This window comes from Coregonus clupeaformis, chromosome 30 (genome assembly GCF_020615455.1).
Source record: "Coregonus clupeaformis isolate EN_2021a chromosome 30, ASM2061545v1, whole genome shotgun sequence".
Lineage (NCBI taxonomy): Eukaryota > Metazoa > Chordata > Actinopteri > Salmoniformes > Salmonidae > Coregonus > Coregonus clupeaformis.
The window spans coordinates 53,259,875-53,276,229 of NC_059221.1; the positions used below are offsets into that span (position 1 = coordinate 53,259,875).

Here is a 16,355-nt window from a genome sequence, read left to right on the forward strand (position 1 = left end):
TTTAGTACTGTATCTGTTCCCTTAACCCATTGATAACAGTACAACCAAAATATTACAAAGGTAATGTGTTATCTGCTTGTCTGGTCTTACCTGCGAAAGCGAAGAACATTCCGGCAGGTTTGAGGATGTAGTCATTCCCCTTCTTGAAGGAGCACAGGAGACACAAGGTGCCCAGGATCATAAAGGCCAGGCTGAAGATGGCGATGGCCGCTGCCGAGATATTGTACTCTGAAAAGAGAGCAAATAGAGGTTACTTCAACATGACCCCTGACCTATGAATATAATATATATATATAAAATATAGTATGCCATTTAGCAGACGCTTTTATCCAAAGCGACTTACAGTCATGCGTGCATACATTTGACATATGGGTGGTCCTGGGTTTAGGTTAGGATTGAGGGAAGGCTAATCTGATCCTAGATCTGTGGTTAAGGGCAACTTCTATTTTAAGCAATTGCACATGCTGTAGACTTGTAGAGTGCTCCTTTCCTCCTGTAACACCAAATACCTCTCTAAACTGGATCTGCATATATTAACTTTAGCTTTTCAATACTCTAATTTGTTCTATTTTTACATTACAGTACATGAAAAGGTAAGCAATAGTCATTATGGTGGGTTTTGGGGGTACATTGTTGGGTATTTGTATATAAATCAGCCATAAGCCGATAGGAGGCTTACCAAGAAAGATTGTTTTATTCCAGAGCAACATGAGTCCTTATGTCTCCAGCTGAATTATATAAATTATATTTCATTACATTGCAGCGCTTGGCATAACTGGATGTGCAAATGCTTATGTGGATTTTTTAATTAGGCTTTAATTTCTGCCTGAGGAAATAGTTGTCGTGTGCAGACCAATTTAGTTTGTCACCTCATTGTACCGTACATGAGGTGGTGTACAGTCACAGAATGGACAATTAAAGATACACATTTTTTATCAGCTCTCTCTAAACAGGAGTGTGAAGCGTGATAAGGAAGACAGAATTTCACTTGGTTGGTGGAATCTGCCATACGTCAAACTAACAAACTACCTAAATCAATCAAACTAACTAACAGAATGGAATAACTAGGCTACATTTTAAATGACACTGCGCTTTAAGTAAAAATTGTTGTGTGAAATGAGACATGTTACCCAGTGAAAAAGTTCCTCTTGCAGGAAGGCAGCCACCTTTATTCAACCAAAGGAGAGAACTAAGCTTGGCATTACTGTGTTGTTTACTGGTACAGAGAAATCTGTGGTAGGGAAGAGTGACTTGTTATTCCAAGCTGCTTTAACTAGCCATTCCAGTTATGTTGGTGTTGTGATGTGGATGGAGGAGCTAGGCTTTGATCTGACACCTGCTCGCCTAGAATCGGTGCCCAGGGAAGAGCCTCTCCTCAGGGGCTCCCCTTCATCTCATGCTGGGGGAGGATGGGCCAATCCTGGCTCTCACCCCTTGAGTAGTTCTGGAATCATGCTATATCCTGCATGGAGTGCTAGCTCTCTTGCCCTTGCAACCCCAAAGAGAGGGGTGAGTGGTTTCAGAGTAGGCTGGATCAGTGGTTTAATGTCTCAAGTATGGGCTGAAAGATCTCTTTTGCGCTCTATTGGTGCTTTAGTGATTGTTATCCCAGTGGCACTTCCAGTTTAGCTCTGTGTACGCTGCTCGGCTGGATCTGCCTGTGGCGAGTCGTACTGACAGCACTGGATCGTAGCTCTATGGCCATGTTCCATATAAATGGTAACCATTGGTTTATTGAGGAGTGAAGAATACCAATGGGCATTTGGAATGGGTCAGTGCTACATTTCAAGTAAGGGATATTTCTGTCTCTGGGACTACTCATTAGCATTTGTGTGTGTGTGTGTGTGTGTGTAAATATATGATGAGTTTACACAAATATTAGTGTCAGAGCTTTTATTGCAGGACTTTGACTGTGAAAAATTACCTCCACAGTCAACCTATTGTGTATTAAATATTAATATTGGAATGTACAGCCTTACCTATAGTGTGTGCAACCATGAAATGGGGTATCAGCCTAGTCAGTGACACCCATAGATTACAACTCCATAGAGTTTAAACAAATATTAGCGTCATAGCTACACTGCTCAAAAAAATAAAGGGAACACTAAAATAACACATCCTAGATCTGAATGAATGAAATAATCTAATGAAATACTTTTTTCTTTACATAGTTGAATGTGCTGACAACAAAATCACACAAAAATTATCAATGGAAATCAAATGTATCAACCCATGGAGGTCTGGATTTGGAGTCACACTCAAAATTAAAGTGGAAAACCACACTACAGGCTAATCCAACTTTGATGTAATGTCCTTAAAACAAGTGAAAATGAGGCTCAGTAGTGTGTGTGGCCTCCACGTGCCTGTATGACCTCCCTACAACGCCTGGGCATGCTCCTGATGAGGTGGCGGATGGTCTCCTGAGGGATCTCCTCCCAGACCTGGACTAATGCATCCGCCAACTCCTGGACAGTCTGTTGGTGGATGGAGCGAGACATGATGTCCCAGATGTGCTCAATTGGATTCAGGTCTGGGAAACGGGCAGGCCAGTCCATAGCATCAATGCCTTCCTCTTGCAGGAACTGCTGACACACTCCAGCCACATGAGGTCTAGCATTGTCTTGCATTAGGAGGAACCCAGGGCCAACCGCACTAGCATATGGTCTCACAAGGGGTCTGAGGATCTCATCTCGGTACCTAATGACAGTCAGGCTACCTTTGGCGAGCACATGGAGGGCTGTGCGGCCCCCCAAAGAAATGCCACCCCACACCATGACTGACCCACCGCCAAACCGGTCATGCTGGAGGATGTTGCAGGCAGCAGAACGTTCTCCACGGCGTCTCCAGACTCTGTCACGTCTGTCACCTGTGCTCAGTGTGAACCTGCTTTCATCTGTGAAGAGCACAGGGCGCCAGTGGTGAATTTGCCAATCTTGGTGTTCTCTGGCAAATGCCAAACATCCTGCACGGTGTTGGGCTGTAAGCACAACCCCCACCTGTGGACGTCGGGCCCTCATACCACCCTCATGGAGTCTGTTTCTGACCGTTTGAGCAGACACATGCACATTTGTGGCCTGCTGGAGGTCATTTTGCAGGGCTCTGGCAGTGCTCCTCCTGCTCCTCCTTGCACAAAGGCAGAGGTAGCGGTCCTGCTGCTGGTTTGTTGCCCTCCTACGGCCTCCTCCACGTCTCCTGATGTACTGGCCTGTCTCCTGGTAGCGCCTCCATGCTCTGGACACTACGCTGACAGACACAGCAAACCTTCTTGCCACAGCTCGCATTGATGTGCCATCCTGGATGAGCTGCACTACCTGAGCCACTTGTGTGGGTTGTAGACTCCGTCTCATGCTACCACTAGAGTGAAAGCACCACCAGCATTCAAAAGTGACCAAAACATCAGCCAGGAAGCATAGGAACTGAGAAGTGGTCTGTGGTCACCACCTGCAGAACCACTCCTTTATTGGGGGTGTCTTGCTAATTGCCTATAATTTCCACCTGTTGTCTTCCATTTGCACAACAGCATGTGAAATTTATTCTCAATCAGTGTTGCTTCCTAAGTGGACAGTTTGATTTCACAGAAGTGTGATTGACTTGGAGTTACATTGTGTTGTTTAAGTGTTCCCTTAATTTTTTTGAGCAGTGTATTATTGCAGGACTTTACAGTCCATTACGAATGTTCAATACGCACAATAGATTGACTGGGCAGGTGATTTCTCACAGTCAAAGTCCTGCAATAAGAGCTATGATACTAGGTAAGGCTGTACATTGCAATATGAATGTCCAATACACACAATAGACTGACTGGGAAGGTGATTTCTCACAGTCAAAGTCCTACAATAAGAGAGAGCCCACTGCTCATCCCGCAACACACTGCATCCTTCTCCCTCTGAAATGTGCACCTCTCTCCCGACCTGCTGCACCCACACTCTGCTTGTTGCTTTAAACAGGTTTGTGTATTTCATCATAAACCGTGTTTTAGACACTCATGTAATTCAACAAACACCATGTAGTTAGTCCTCAAACTATGCTTATTGCGGGACTTTAAAGAGCGACTGCCTTTAAAAAGCAACGAATCCCTTTGAAAACAGCCTATGTGGCATGGATTTGAGTCATAAACAGTTATTCTAGTGTCAAAATGTACTGCAAAGTGTAGATAGGATAATAAAGGTCTAAAACGGAGTTTGGAACATCCGTGCGTCACAACGGGTAAATTAAGGTTGGGTTTTGATTTGATGTCCATTTGCCCACTAACATGGGGTGAACAGATGCAGTGATTGCTCTCTATCCAATAGCATAGAAAGTTAGACAGACCTGCCCAGCACACCGACTTTGTTTACATAAGACAACAGGTCATGCATTTTTTTACTTGAGAAATACTGCACCAAACACCTTAGTTAGGTGTAAAATTGCACAACTAAAACATCCGCGGCAAAAACGTCAAAATTAATTACAGATTTCTTGAGTTATCTTAGATTCATTCTGGGGATTTTGAGGAAGTGAAATAGGCTTCCGCGTCTACAGTGTCTCATGGCGGACAAACATCATTAACCAAATGCGGAATCGGTCAGGAAACACACCTCTAAGACTGAAATCAAAATGTTCTAATGAGCAACAGAAAAACAGACGTGCCAATCGGTGTGTTCAGTGGCTCTTTAACTGTGTGACATCACCTCACTATTCAGCCTATTGTACGTATTGAACATTTATATAGCTTTACCTATAGTGTGTGCACCCATGAAATGGAGCATCAGCCTACTCAGTGACACCCACAGATTACAATTCGGAAGAGTTTACACAAATATTAACATCATATTGCAGGACTTTGACTGTGAGAAATCACCTCCCCAGTGACCCCTGCAAACAAAAATGAGTCGTTAGGACGTCCTCGGAACGTCAAAAGGTTTTGTCATGGTCACCTGGACGTCAAAACAGTGACATGCTCGTATCTCCTGATCTATGCAAACTGTTTTTACGTTTCTTTACAGAAAATATTGAAAATATTACATCACAGATTGACAGTAGCCAGTCTCACACCAGCAATGATCGTTCAGAGGCACAAGAGGCAATTACTCTGAGACATTATGCTGCTTCCTATTGCTCATTTGAGCAAATATACATTACATCTCTCCTTATATGTACTCATATACACAATGTCCTTATAAACCACTATATGAACGAGTGTCCTTATTAACCATATGTCCTTACAAGCCTGTGAATTTACAGGTATATTATTTCAATATGATCCAATGAACAAATCTGAAGTCAGATGTATCTTCTACATACAAAATAAAAAAATGTGACGTGTTCATTTCATTGATAGGACCATGGGAAAGGTGGGTCCACATAAACCATGTTATAAACTGACTGGCATCATAAACTATAAAAACAAGTGTGTGTGTGTGTGTGTGTAAATATATTCTGATTTACACCCTACTGATTGGGTCTGACAAGGCCCTGCATGTGCTTAGCAGTCCTGTCATATTTGAGAGTACATACGTTGAATGGGCCAAACGTGCACAGTACTGGCAGGGTCACAGAGGGGGCTAGTGGAGAGATAGGGGAAGGAAAATATCCAAGAGAGAAGGGAATGGGCTTGAGCGGGATTAGCTCTGTCACATGGAGTTCCATTGAAGCTACCTGCCGGATCGTATACCCAGCTATCACATAACATTCTGAGAAATATATGTTTTTTGGTGGGAATTTCAGCACTTCAGCATAACGTTTTCTGCAGGTTTGCTCATGGTTCTATTTAAAGTCATGTTCTCATGAACGTTCAGAGAACGTTAAGAAACATTGTTCTTCCGTGGGAATTTCAGCACTTCAGCATAACGTTTCCTGCAGGTTTCCTCATGGTTCTATTTAAAGTAATGTTCTCAGAACATTAAGAAAATGTTCCATAAAAACCACAAGAAAAGTAGTGTTGTCACAATAACAGTATCGCGATACTCGGAACTAAGGAAGAAAAAGAAACAAATTATGAAGCAGACTCAATTTCTTGAGGGAAACCTTCCTAATGTTGGAAACAAGAAGTCTTATATTGTCACCCAGAGTCACATTTGTTTATTTTCCAAGCTATAGCACACAATATTTAACAAACTTAGGTATTAAAAGGACCATAGAGTTGAGTCTGCTTCTTGTTTTATTTTTTGCCATGGAAAATCTGGTATCGTAGTATCGCGATACTGTTATCATGACAACACTAGTTCAAAGAACGTTCTAAGAATATATTTTTTAAAACATATACATTTTGTTCTCAGCGTCAGCAAAACTGTCTCTAGCCTCTATCTTGCTAAGTGTGTTCAAGTGTGTTGTCCGCGCCCACTAATTGGCCACATCTGATGTTAATGAGTGCTTGTTTCCTTTGAAATGGGGTCTGAATAGACTAAAATGAACAGCTTTGTAAACATCTGAGTAAAAAAAAACATGGCAAGCTAGCTCTGTCCTAGTGACGCAGTGGACTAATTCCATGGATAGAGAACAGAAAATCATAGGTTTCACTTCTGTTACATTTACATTTTAGTCATTTAGCAGACGCTCTTATCCAGAGCGACTTACAGTTAGTGAGTGCATACATTTTTCATACTGTTCTCAGAACATTTAAAAAAAAATCAGTTCTACCGGTCATGAAACGTATGGCTTTGTTCGCACAACTTCCAAGGAACTAAATGTGCTAGCTGGCTATCCATTCAGTTGACTTGGCCACTGTTATGATTTAACTGGATAGAACCCAAATGCAGACAAGTACACCAAGCCAGAGAAGTTTTAACAGGTTTATTATAATGTTCAATAGTCCAGGTTTCCAATAAATGGGGAAGAGCAAGTCCAGGTTACAGGGAGGGTACAGATCCAGGTCAGGGCAGGTGTGGTACCGTAATGTCCTAGTGTCCGTGGTGAGTCCAAAGGAGAGGCCCGATAGTGGAGAGCAGGATGGTGGTGGCAGGAGTGAAGCGGAGGCAGGAGTCAGGTTCCAAATATCTGTGGCACAGGAGAAAAAGTAAATAAACAGTCCAAAAAACACAAGAGCGAAAACAGACAGGTTGAGTCGGCAGCGAGACTAACATGGTTGTCTTGACTATGATCTGACGATGAGTGGAAAGTTTGACCGGGTCTTAAAGGCTGAGGTGATTATGGTGAATGAGCTGCAGCTGGAACCCTGACTCCCGCACACCAGACTTCACTCCTGCAATCAAGGACAGACAGAGGGGAGGGGGAGAGCAGAGAGAGAGCTACCTAGCAGCAGTAGGCCTAACAGTACCCCCCCTCTACGGACGCCACCTGGCGGCCGACAGGGTTTATCAGGATGTAACCTATGAAACTCACGAACCAGAGCAGGATCCACAATGAAGCTCCTGGGCACCCAGGAACGTTCCTCAGGACCATAACCCTCCCAATCCACCAGGTACTGGAAACCACGCACCCGGCGGCGAACATCCAGAAGTCGCCGGACAGTGTAGACCGGACCCCCACCCACGATCTTGGGCGGAGGAGGGGGACGAGAGGGCGGGCACAAAGGGCTAACCGACACAGGCTTAATCTGGGAAACATGAAAGGTGGAATGAACCCGTAGGGAGGCAGGAAGCTGTAGCTTAACCGCGCAGGGGGTTAACAATAGACAGTATCTTGAACGGTCCTATAAAACGAGGCGCCATCTTCTTCGACTCCACCTTCAATGGAAGGTCCCGTGACTTCAGCCATACCTCTTGACCAGGAGAGTAACCGGGAGCCTGGGACCGGTGACGGTTGGCTTGCCTCTGCATGTACGCCGAAGCTCGGGACAGAGCTACCCTGGCCTTCCTCCAGACCTTGCAGCAGCGGCGCATGTGGGACTGCACCGAGGGTACCGCAAGTTCCCTCTCTTGGGAAGGGAACAGGGGAGGTTGATAACCCAGAGCACACAGAAAAGGAGACAAACCAGAGGAAGCGTTAGTCAAGGTGTTATGAGCATATTCCACCCAGGGGAGCATGGAGCTCCATGACCCAGGGTTAGATACTGTCAAGATACTCTACCCACATGTACATATTACCTCAACTACCTCAACTAGCCGGTGCCCCCGCACATTGACTCTGCACCGTTACCCCCCTGTATATATAGCCTCCCTACTGTCACTTTATTTTACTTCTGCTCTTTGTTTTTCTCAACACTTTTTTTTTTTTTTTTTTTTTGTTGTTTTATTCTTACTTTTTTTGTTTAAAATAAACGCACTGTTGGTTAAGGGCTGTAAGTAAGCATTTCACTGTAATGTCTGCACTTGTTGTATTCGGCGCATGTGACCAATAAAATTTGATTTGATTTGATTTGATTTTAGACCCAGTGACACAGCGAAGTGCGGTCTCCATCTCCTGGTTCGCTCTCTCGGCTTGCCCGTTGGTCTGGGGGTGATATCCAGAGGACAGGCTGGATGTAATGCCCAAAGCTTTACAGAAAGCTTTCCACACCTGGGAGACAAACTGGGGACCCCTGTCAGAGACAATATCCGTGGGTAGACCATGAGAGCGGAACACATGTTCAACCAAAATATCAGCCGTCTCTCTGGCAGTGGGCAGTTTAGGTAGGGCCAAAAAATGAGCGAACTTAGAAAAAACGATCAATCACCGTAAGAATGACAGTCTTACCAGATGAGGGGGAAGTCCAGTGACAAAATCCATAGCGATATGCGACCAGGGCCGGCTGGGTATAGGTAGAGGTCGTAGATGACCAGCGCTGGCCTGGGTGGAGTTTTTACTTCGTGCACATACCGTACAAGCAGCAACGAAGGCTCGAGTGTCCGCCTCCATCGTGGCCCACCAGAACTTCCGTCGCACAAAGTCAAGGGTCCGCGAAACTCCAGGGTGACAGGTAAGGGGAGACGAGTGAGCCCACTGAAGTACCTGGGAGCGAGCAGACTCAGGGACAAACATCCGGTTAGGAGGACCCCTCCCAGGGTCAGCTTGATGATGTTGAGCCTGTCTAACAATCCCCTCGATGTCACATGTGATGACTGCAATACTGCAGGTAGGAGGCAAAATGGGTTCAGGGTTACTACCAGTATCAACAGCCGAATGAACACGAGACAGGGCGTCAGGCTTGACGTTGCGTGACCCAGGACGGTAAGACAGAGAAAAATTGAATCTCCCAAAAAATAGTGCCCACCTGGCTTGACGGGGGTTGAGCTGCTTCGCTGACTGGAGGTAAGCCAGATTCTTATGATCCGTCCAAACGATGAAGGGTTGTTCCGCCCCCCTCCAACCAATGTCGCCACTCCTCGAGAGCCAGCTTAACGGCGAGCAGTTCACGATTTCCAACATCATAATTCCTCTCTGCCTGAGAAAGTTTCCTTGAGAGACAAGCACAGGGATGCAGTTTGTTATCTTCAGGAGAACGTTGTGACAACACTGCACCTACCCCAGTGTCGGATGCATCCACCTCCACGACAAACTGGCGGTCGGGGTCCGGCTGCATCAGAATGGGAGCCGAGGCGAAGCGATGTTTCAGTTCTTCGAACGCTGATTCGGCCCCCTTCATTCCAAGCGAACGGTCGTGAGATGGAGGTGAGAGCGGTGAGTGGCGCCGCAATGCGGCTGTAGTCCTTGATGAACCTCCTATAGAAGTTCGCAAACCCCAGGAATCGTTGAAGTTGTTTGCGGGTAGAGGGAGCTGGCCAGTCCGTGACAGCAGAGATCTTAGCTGGGTCCATCCGCAGCTCCCCCTGAGCTATGATGTAACCCAAAAAGAGGTCTCAGACACATGAAATTCACATTTCTCCATCTTCACAAACAGTTTGTTCTCCAACAACCTTTGCAACACCTGGCGCACATGCAGTTCATGTTCCTGGGAGGACTCTGAGAAAATCAAGATATCATCCAGATAGACAAAAACAAACCGATTCAACATGTCCCGAAGGACATCATTGACTAGTGCCTGAAAAACAGCAGGGGCATTAGACAACCCAAAAGGCATAACCCGATACTCAAAATGTCCCAAGGGTGTGTTGAAGGCAGTCTTCCATTCATCACCCTTACGAATGCGCACCAGGTGATACGCATTTCGTAGATCCAGTTTCGTAAAGATGGTAGCACCATGAAGGAGGGGAAAAGCAGAATTAATCAAAGGCAGAGAATACTTGTTCTTAATGGTGATGTTGTTAAGTCCACGGTAATCAATACAGGGTCTGAGGGTCTTATCCTTCTTAGCAACAAAAAGAATCCCGCTCCTACAGGTGACGAGGAAGGACGCATAATACCTGCCGCCAAGGAGTCCCGAATGTAGTTCTCCATAGCCTCCGTCTCCGGCCGGGAGAGATTGTACAGGCGACTGCTGGGGAGCGGGGCTCCTGGCTGGAGGTCAATGGCGCAGTCGTAAGGCCGGTGAGGAGGAAGAGAAGTAGCTCTGTGTTTGCAGAAAACGGATGCCAGGTCATGATACACGTCAGGAACAGCAGAAAGATCCATGGACTCCAGTGGAGGTTGAGGCACAGTACTGGCAGGAGTCTGAGCAGAACACAAACAATTCACATGACAAAATGTGCTCCATGAAACAATGCTACCTGTCACCCAATCAATGTGTGGATTGTGTTTTATGAGCCAGGGGATACCAAGGACCAGGGGAGTCTGTGGGCAGTCGATAATATGGAATTGAATGTTCTCCTGATGATTTCCCGACACTCTAAGACAAACAGGAACAGTCTGATGGGTAATGCGGGTCAACAATTGTCCATTTAGACCCTTAGCCTGCAGCGGACAGTCCATAGGAACAGTCTCCAAATCCATTTGTTGAGCCCACTCTCTATCCAAAAAGCTTTTCGTCGGCACCAGAGTCAATCAGCGCACTAACAGAGAAATTCTGGGACTGCCACTGGAGGGATGCCTGGAGCAGAATGCGGGGAGAAGAGGAAGAATCCGCTGCTCGGCTCACCAAAACTTCTCCCATAAATGATGAGCCGGCCCTTTTCCCCGGACGAACTGGGCAGGAAGGAACGAAATGACCAGCTTCTCCACAATACAGGCAGACCCGAGCCTGAATACGACGTGCACGCTCCTCTGAGGACAACCGTGCACGACCCACCTCCATGGCTTCGGGTTCAGTGCTCCTCGTATCGACTCGGGAAGACACGGCTCTCTCCGTAGGGACGATGCAGGGAGGAGTTTGTTGATGACAGACAGGTTGCTTGGAACTAACACTCCTCTCCCGGCGGCGCTCCCGAATCCGATTATCCAACCTGATAGTGAGTGAAATAAGATTATCCAGCGTAGGCGATTCATCATATGACACCAATTCATCTTTTAAAGTCTCAGACAAAGCATTGATGAACACTCCTTGTAATGCCTCGTCATTCCAACCACTCACTGCTGCTAAAGTCCGAAACTCCACTGCCATCTCCGCCACACTACGAGCCCCCTGCCGAGGAGAAAACAACCGTTTCGCAGCCTCCTTGCCTCGTACGGGGTGGTCAAAAACCTTCCTCATCTCCGTGGTGAAGGCCACGTAAGCGTTGCAAATGTCCGACTGACTCTCCCAGACCGCGGATCCCCAGGCACAAGCGGAACCGCTAGTAGAGTTGATAAGGTAGGCAATACGGGCTCTTTCTGAGGCGTAGGTGAGGGGCTGTTGTTCAAACACTAACGAGCATTGAGTCAAAAAATCGCCACAGGTTCCCATGTTCCCGTCATAGCGCTCTGGAGCAGGAACAAAGGGCTCTCTGATCTGGGCTGAAGGGGTAGTAAGGGCAGACACTTGATTGGTGAGTAATTGAACCTGATTAAGCAGCACCTGACTGTCCTCAGCAATCGTCTTAAACAGGGTATCATGTTGGCCAAGTAGAATGCCCTGATTGGCTATGGCAGTCCAAATTTGAGTGCACTCTGGGGTGGTATCCGAGCTACTGTCTGCTGGGTTCATGTTGGTCAGATCATACTGTTATGATTTAACTGGATAGAACCCAAATGCAGACAAGTACACCAAGCCAGAGAAGTTTTAACAGGTTTATTATAATGTTCAATAGTCCAGGTTTCCAATAAATGGGGAAGAGCAAGTCCAGGTTACAGGGAGGGTACAGATCCAGGTCAGGGCAGGTGTGGTACCGTAATGTCCTAGTGTCCGTGGTGAGTCCAAAGGAGAGGCCCGATAGTGGAGAGCAGGATGGTGGTGGCAGGAGTGAAGCGGAGGCAGGAGTCAGGTTCCAAATATCTGTGGCACAGGAGAAAAAGTAAATAAACAGTCCAAAAACACAAGAGCGAAAACAGACAGGTTGAGTCGGCAGCGAGACTAACATGGTTGTCTTGACTATGATCTGACGATGAGTGGAAAGTTTGACCGGGTCTTAAAGGCTGAGGTGATTATGGTGAATGAGCTGCAGCTGGAACCCTGACTCCCGCACACCAGACTTCACTCCTGCAATCAAGGACAGACAGAGGGGAGGGGGAGAGCAGAGAGAGAGCTACCTAGCAGCAGTAGGCCTAACAGCCACATCCCTTGGTATGCTGGGAAAACTCCATATACTTCAATCTTTCTGCTTGTGTTGAAACCAAGGCTGATGGACAAATGCTAACAAAGACCAAGGGCCCCATTCAATCCGTAGCGCTGAAGAGCTGCGCTACAGCGGGTTAGAAATGTAAAGGCAATACTCCCGCGTCAGCGGAGACTGCATTGACAGTTAAGACTCCATATGTCGGCTCAATCGGAAATTACTTTTACATTTCAATCGCGCTATACCGCTGAACTTTGGCAATGCAGATTGAATCCAGCCCCAAGGCACCATTGGTTATGTGTGCAAAGCTTAGAATGAATTGGTATGTCTGGCTCTTTGGTCTTTGTTAGCGTTTGTCCATAAAACTTAGAAGTAGACAATGGGAAGCTCTGCCTTGCGCTTAGCATCGAGTTGAGCTGTATCCAATTTGGCTTGTACTATTCACCACATGTTTCATATCCCAGGTTGCTTATTTGTTTTTATGACTCTCCCTTTGAATCTTGTCTTAGGAAACATTCTGTCAAAAGGACATCAAAGAATACAGTTATTTTGTTCTTGAAGATATACAGTATAAACCAATATACAGGTAAATGCCAAAATAAAGGAAACACTTGTGTAAATGAATGATATAACGTGAATTGAAAGCAGGTGCTTCCACACAGGTGTGGTTCCTGAGTTAATTAAGCCATTAAAACATCCCATCATGCTTAGGGGTCATGTATAAAAATGTCCAGTTGCCCATTATTTTGGCTACCATGGCTAGAAGAAGAGATCTCAGTGACTTTGAAAGAGGGGTCTCAAAGGAGCATAGGGGGTTTAAAGTGTGTGTGTGTGTGTGTGTGTGTGTACATGTTTTACTATACTAAAGTACCAAGTCCTCACAAGAATAGTAAACCAACTAAAAGTCAGAGAAGTGAGGACATTTTGCCGGTCCTCACTTGTAAAAAAGGCTATTTTAGGCTTAGGTTTAGGGTTAGAATTAGGGGATAGGGTTAGGAGTTGGGGTTATGTTTAGGGTTAGGGGTTAGGGTTGAGGTTAGGTTTAAGGTTAGTTTAGAAGTTAGGGAAAATTGGATTTTGAATGGTAATCAATTGTTCGTCCCCAAAAAGTCCTCACAAGTATAGAAAGACATAGATATGTGTGTGTGTGTGTGTGTGTGTGTGTGTGTGTGTGTGTGTGTGTGTGTGTGTGTGTGTGTGTGTGTGTGTGTGTGTGTGTGTGTGTGTGTGTGTGTGTGTGTAAATGTAAATCTATTCTGATTTACACCCTGTGTCTGACAAGGCCCTGCCTGTGCTTGGCGCCCTTATGTGCATCACATTAAAGCCCTGTCATATGTGAGCGTACATGTGTCTAATGGGCCAAGCATGTGCACAGGCAGGGTCACCAAGGGGGCTAGTGGGGAGATGGGAGAAGGAAAATATCCAGGAGAGAAGGGAATGGGCGGTGACAGGGATTAGCTCTGTCACATGGAGTTCCGTAGACGCTACCTGCCGGAGCTTATATCTACTCAGTTGACTTGGCCGCAACCCTTAATATCCTGGGAAAACTCTATATACTTAAATGTTTCTGGTTGTGTTGAAATTAATTCAAGGCTGATGGACAAATTCTAAGAATGTCCCAAGCACCATTGGTTATGTGTGCAAAGCTTAGAATGAAGGGGTATGTCTGGTTCTTTGTGCGTTTGTTTTTGTTAGCATTTGTCCATGAAACTTAGAAGGAGGCAAAGGGCAGCCCTGCCTTGTGCCTAATAACAATAATAATAATATTAATAATAATAATATGCCATTTAGCAGACGCTTTTATCCAAAGCGACTTACAGTCATGTGTGCATACATTTTTACGTATGGGCGGTCCCGGGGATCGAACCCACTACCCTGGTGTTACAAGCACCATGCTCTACCAATTGAGCTACAGAGCCTAACATGGACTGTTTGAGTTGAGATGTATCCAATTAGATTTGTATTATTCCCCACCCATGTTTCATATCCCGAGTTACCTATTTATTTTTATAACTCTTCCCTTTGAATCTTCTCTTATGAAACATTCTGTCAGAAGGACATCAAAGAATACACTTCTTCTGTTCTTGAAGATACACTACATGACCAAAAGTATGTGGACACCGGCTCATCTCATTCCAAAATCATGGGCATTAATATGGAGTTGGTCCCCCCTTTGCTGCTAGAACAGCATCCACTCTTCTGGGAAGGCTTTCCACTAGATGTTGGAACATTGCTGCGGGGACTTGCTTCCATTCAGCCACAAGAGCATTAGTGAGGTCGGGCACTGATGTTGGGCAATTAGGCCTGGTTCGCAGTCGGCGTTCCAATTCATCCCAAAGGTGTTCGATGGGGTTCTGTATGGACCTTGCTTTGTGAACAGGGGGTATTGTCATACTGAAACAGGAAAGGGCCTTCCGTAAACTGTTGCCACAAAGTTGGAAGCACAGAATCGTCTAGAATGTCATTGTCATGCTGTAGCCTTACAATTTCCCTTCACTGGAACTAAGGGGCCTAGCCGAACCATGAAAAACAGCCCCAGACCAGTATTCCTCCTCCACCAAACTTTACAGTTGGCACTATGCATTGGGGTAGGTAGTGTTCTCCTGGCATCCACCAAACCCAGATTTGTCCGTCAGACTGCTAAGTGGTGAAGCGTGATTCATCATGCCAGAGAACGCGTTTCCACTGCTCCAGAGTCCAATGGCGGCGAGCTTTACACCACTCCAGCCGACAATTGGCATTGCGCATGGTGATCTTAGGCTTGTGTGTGGCTGCTCGGCCATGGCAACCCATTTCATGAAGCTCCCGACGAACAGTTCTTGTGTTGACGTTGCTTCCAGAGGCAGTTTGGAACTCGGTAGTGAGCGTTCAAACCGAGGAGAGACGATTTTTACGCGCTACGCGCTTCAGCGCTTGGCGGTCCCGTTCTGTGAGCTTGTGTGGCCTACCACGTCGAGGCTGAGCCGTTGTTGCTCCTAGACATTTCCACTTCACAATAACAGCACTTACAGTTGACCGGGGCAGCTCTAGCAGGACAGAAATTTTACGAACTGACTTGTTGGAAAGGTGGCAATCTATGACGGTGCCACGTTGAAAGTCACTGAGCTCTTCAGTACGACCATTCTACTGCCAATGTTTGTCTATGGAGAATGCAGATGAAGGGGAGGAGACAGGTTAAAGAAGGATTTTTAAGCCTTGAGACAAGTGAGACATAGATTGTTTATGTGTGCCATTTGAACGGGGTATGGTAGTAGGTGCCAGGCGCACTGATTTGAATGTGTCAAGAACTGCAATGCTGCTGGGTTTTTCACACTCAACAGTTTCCCGTGTGTATCAAGAATGGTCCATCACCCAAAGGACAACCAGCCAACTTGACACAACTGTGGGAAGCATTGGAGTCACCATGGGCCAGCATCCCTGTGAAACGCTTTCGATACCTAGTAGAGTCCATGCCCCGACGAATTGAGGCTGTTTTTGGGGCGAAGGGGGTGCAACGCAATATTAGGAAGGTGTTCCTACTGTTTTGTACACTCAGTGTAAATGAAAGTTACCAAACAGAATCATGGTGTGTTTGTTAGGATGGAGGAGGCACAAAATAAACCTTACCTTTCTGGGTTTTGACTTCAAAAATCTCAGACTCGTCCCCTGGAGTGAAGTGTTTGAAGTAGGTGCAGTTCTCCACTGTGGGAGACATGAAAACACACAGTTAGCTGAAGGTTCAGATCGTAGCACTTCAGGCAATGTGCAGTTTCTCGTCAATACACTGAACAGAAGTTACTAAACCATTGTGAAAATAGCTATATTTACTTTATAATAGATGCAACAACACTTCGGAAATACAGTAGCATAATAGAGTAATGTGTTTACCAAAAACTGTTTCACGAGTCTTCCACAAATGTAAAGACGCTAACT

The 16,355-nt window shown here is 45.9% G+C and overlaps 1 protein-coding gene across 1 annotated transcript in view; it reads right to left on the reverse strand.

Moving 5' to 3' along the window:
• The window catches only part of LOC121533161 (voltage-dependent calcium channel gamma-1 subunit), a 31,068-nt gene that overhangs the window by 2,221 nt on the left and 12,492 nt on the right, over positions 1–16,355 (reverse strand). The window contains exons 2-3 of the mRNA XM_041838964.2: positions 16,050–16,124; positions 91–228 (exon numbers count right to left, since the gene is read on the reverse strand). Coding sequence (XP_041694898.2) covers positions 91–228; positions 16,050–16,124 — 213 coding nt within the window. The remainder of the gene's footprint in view (positions 1–90; positions 229–16,049; positions 16,125–16,355) is intronic.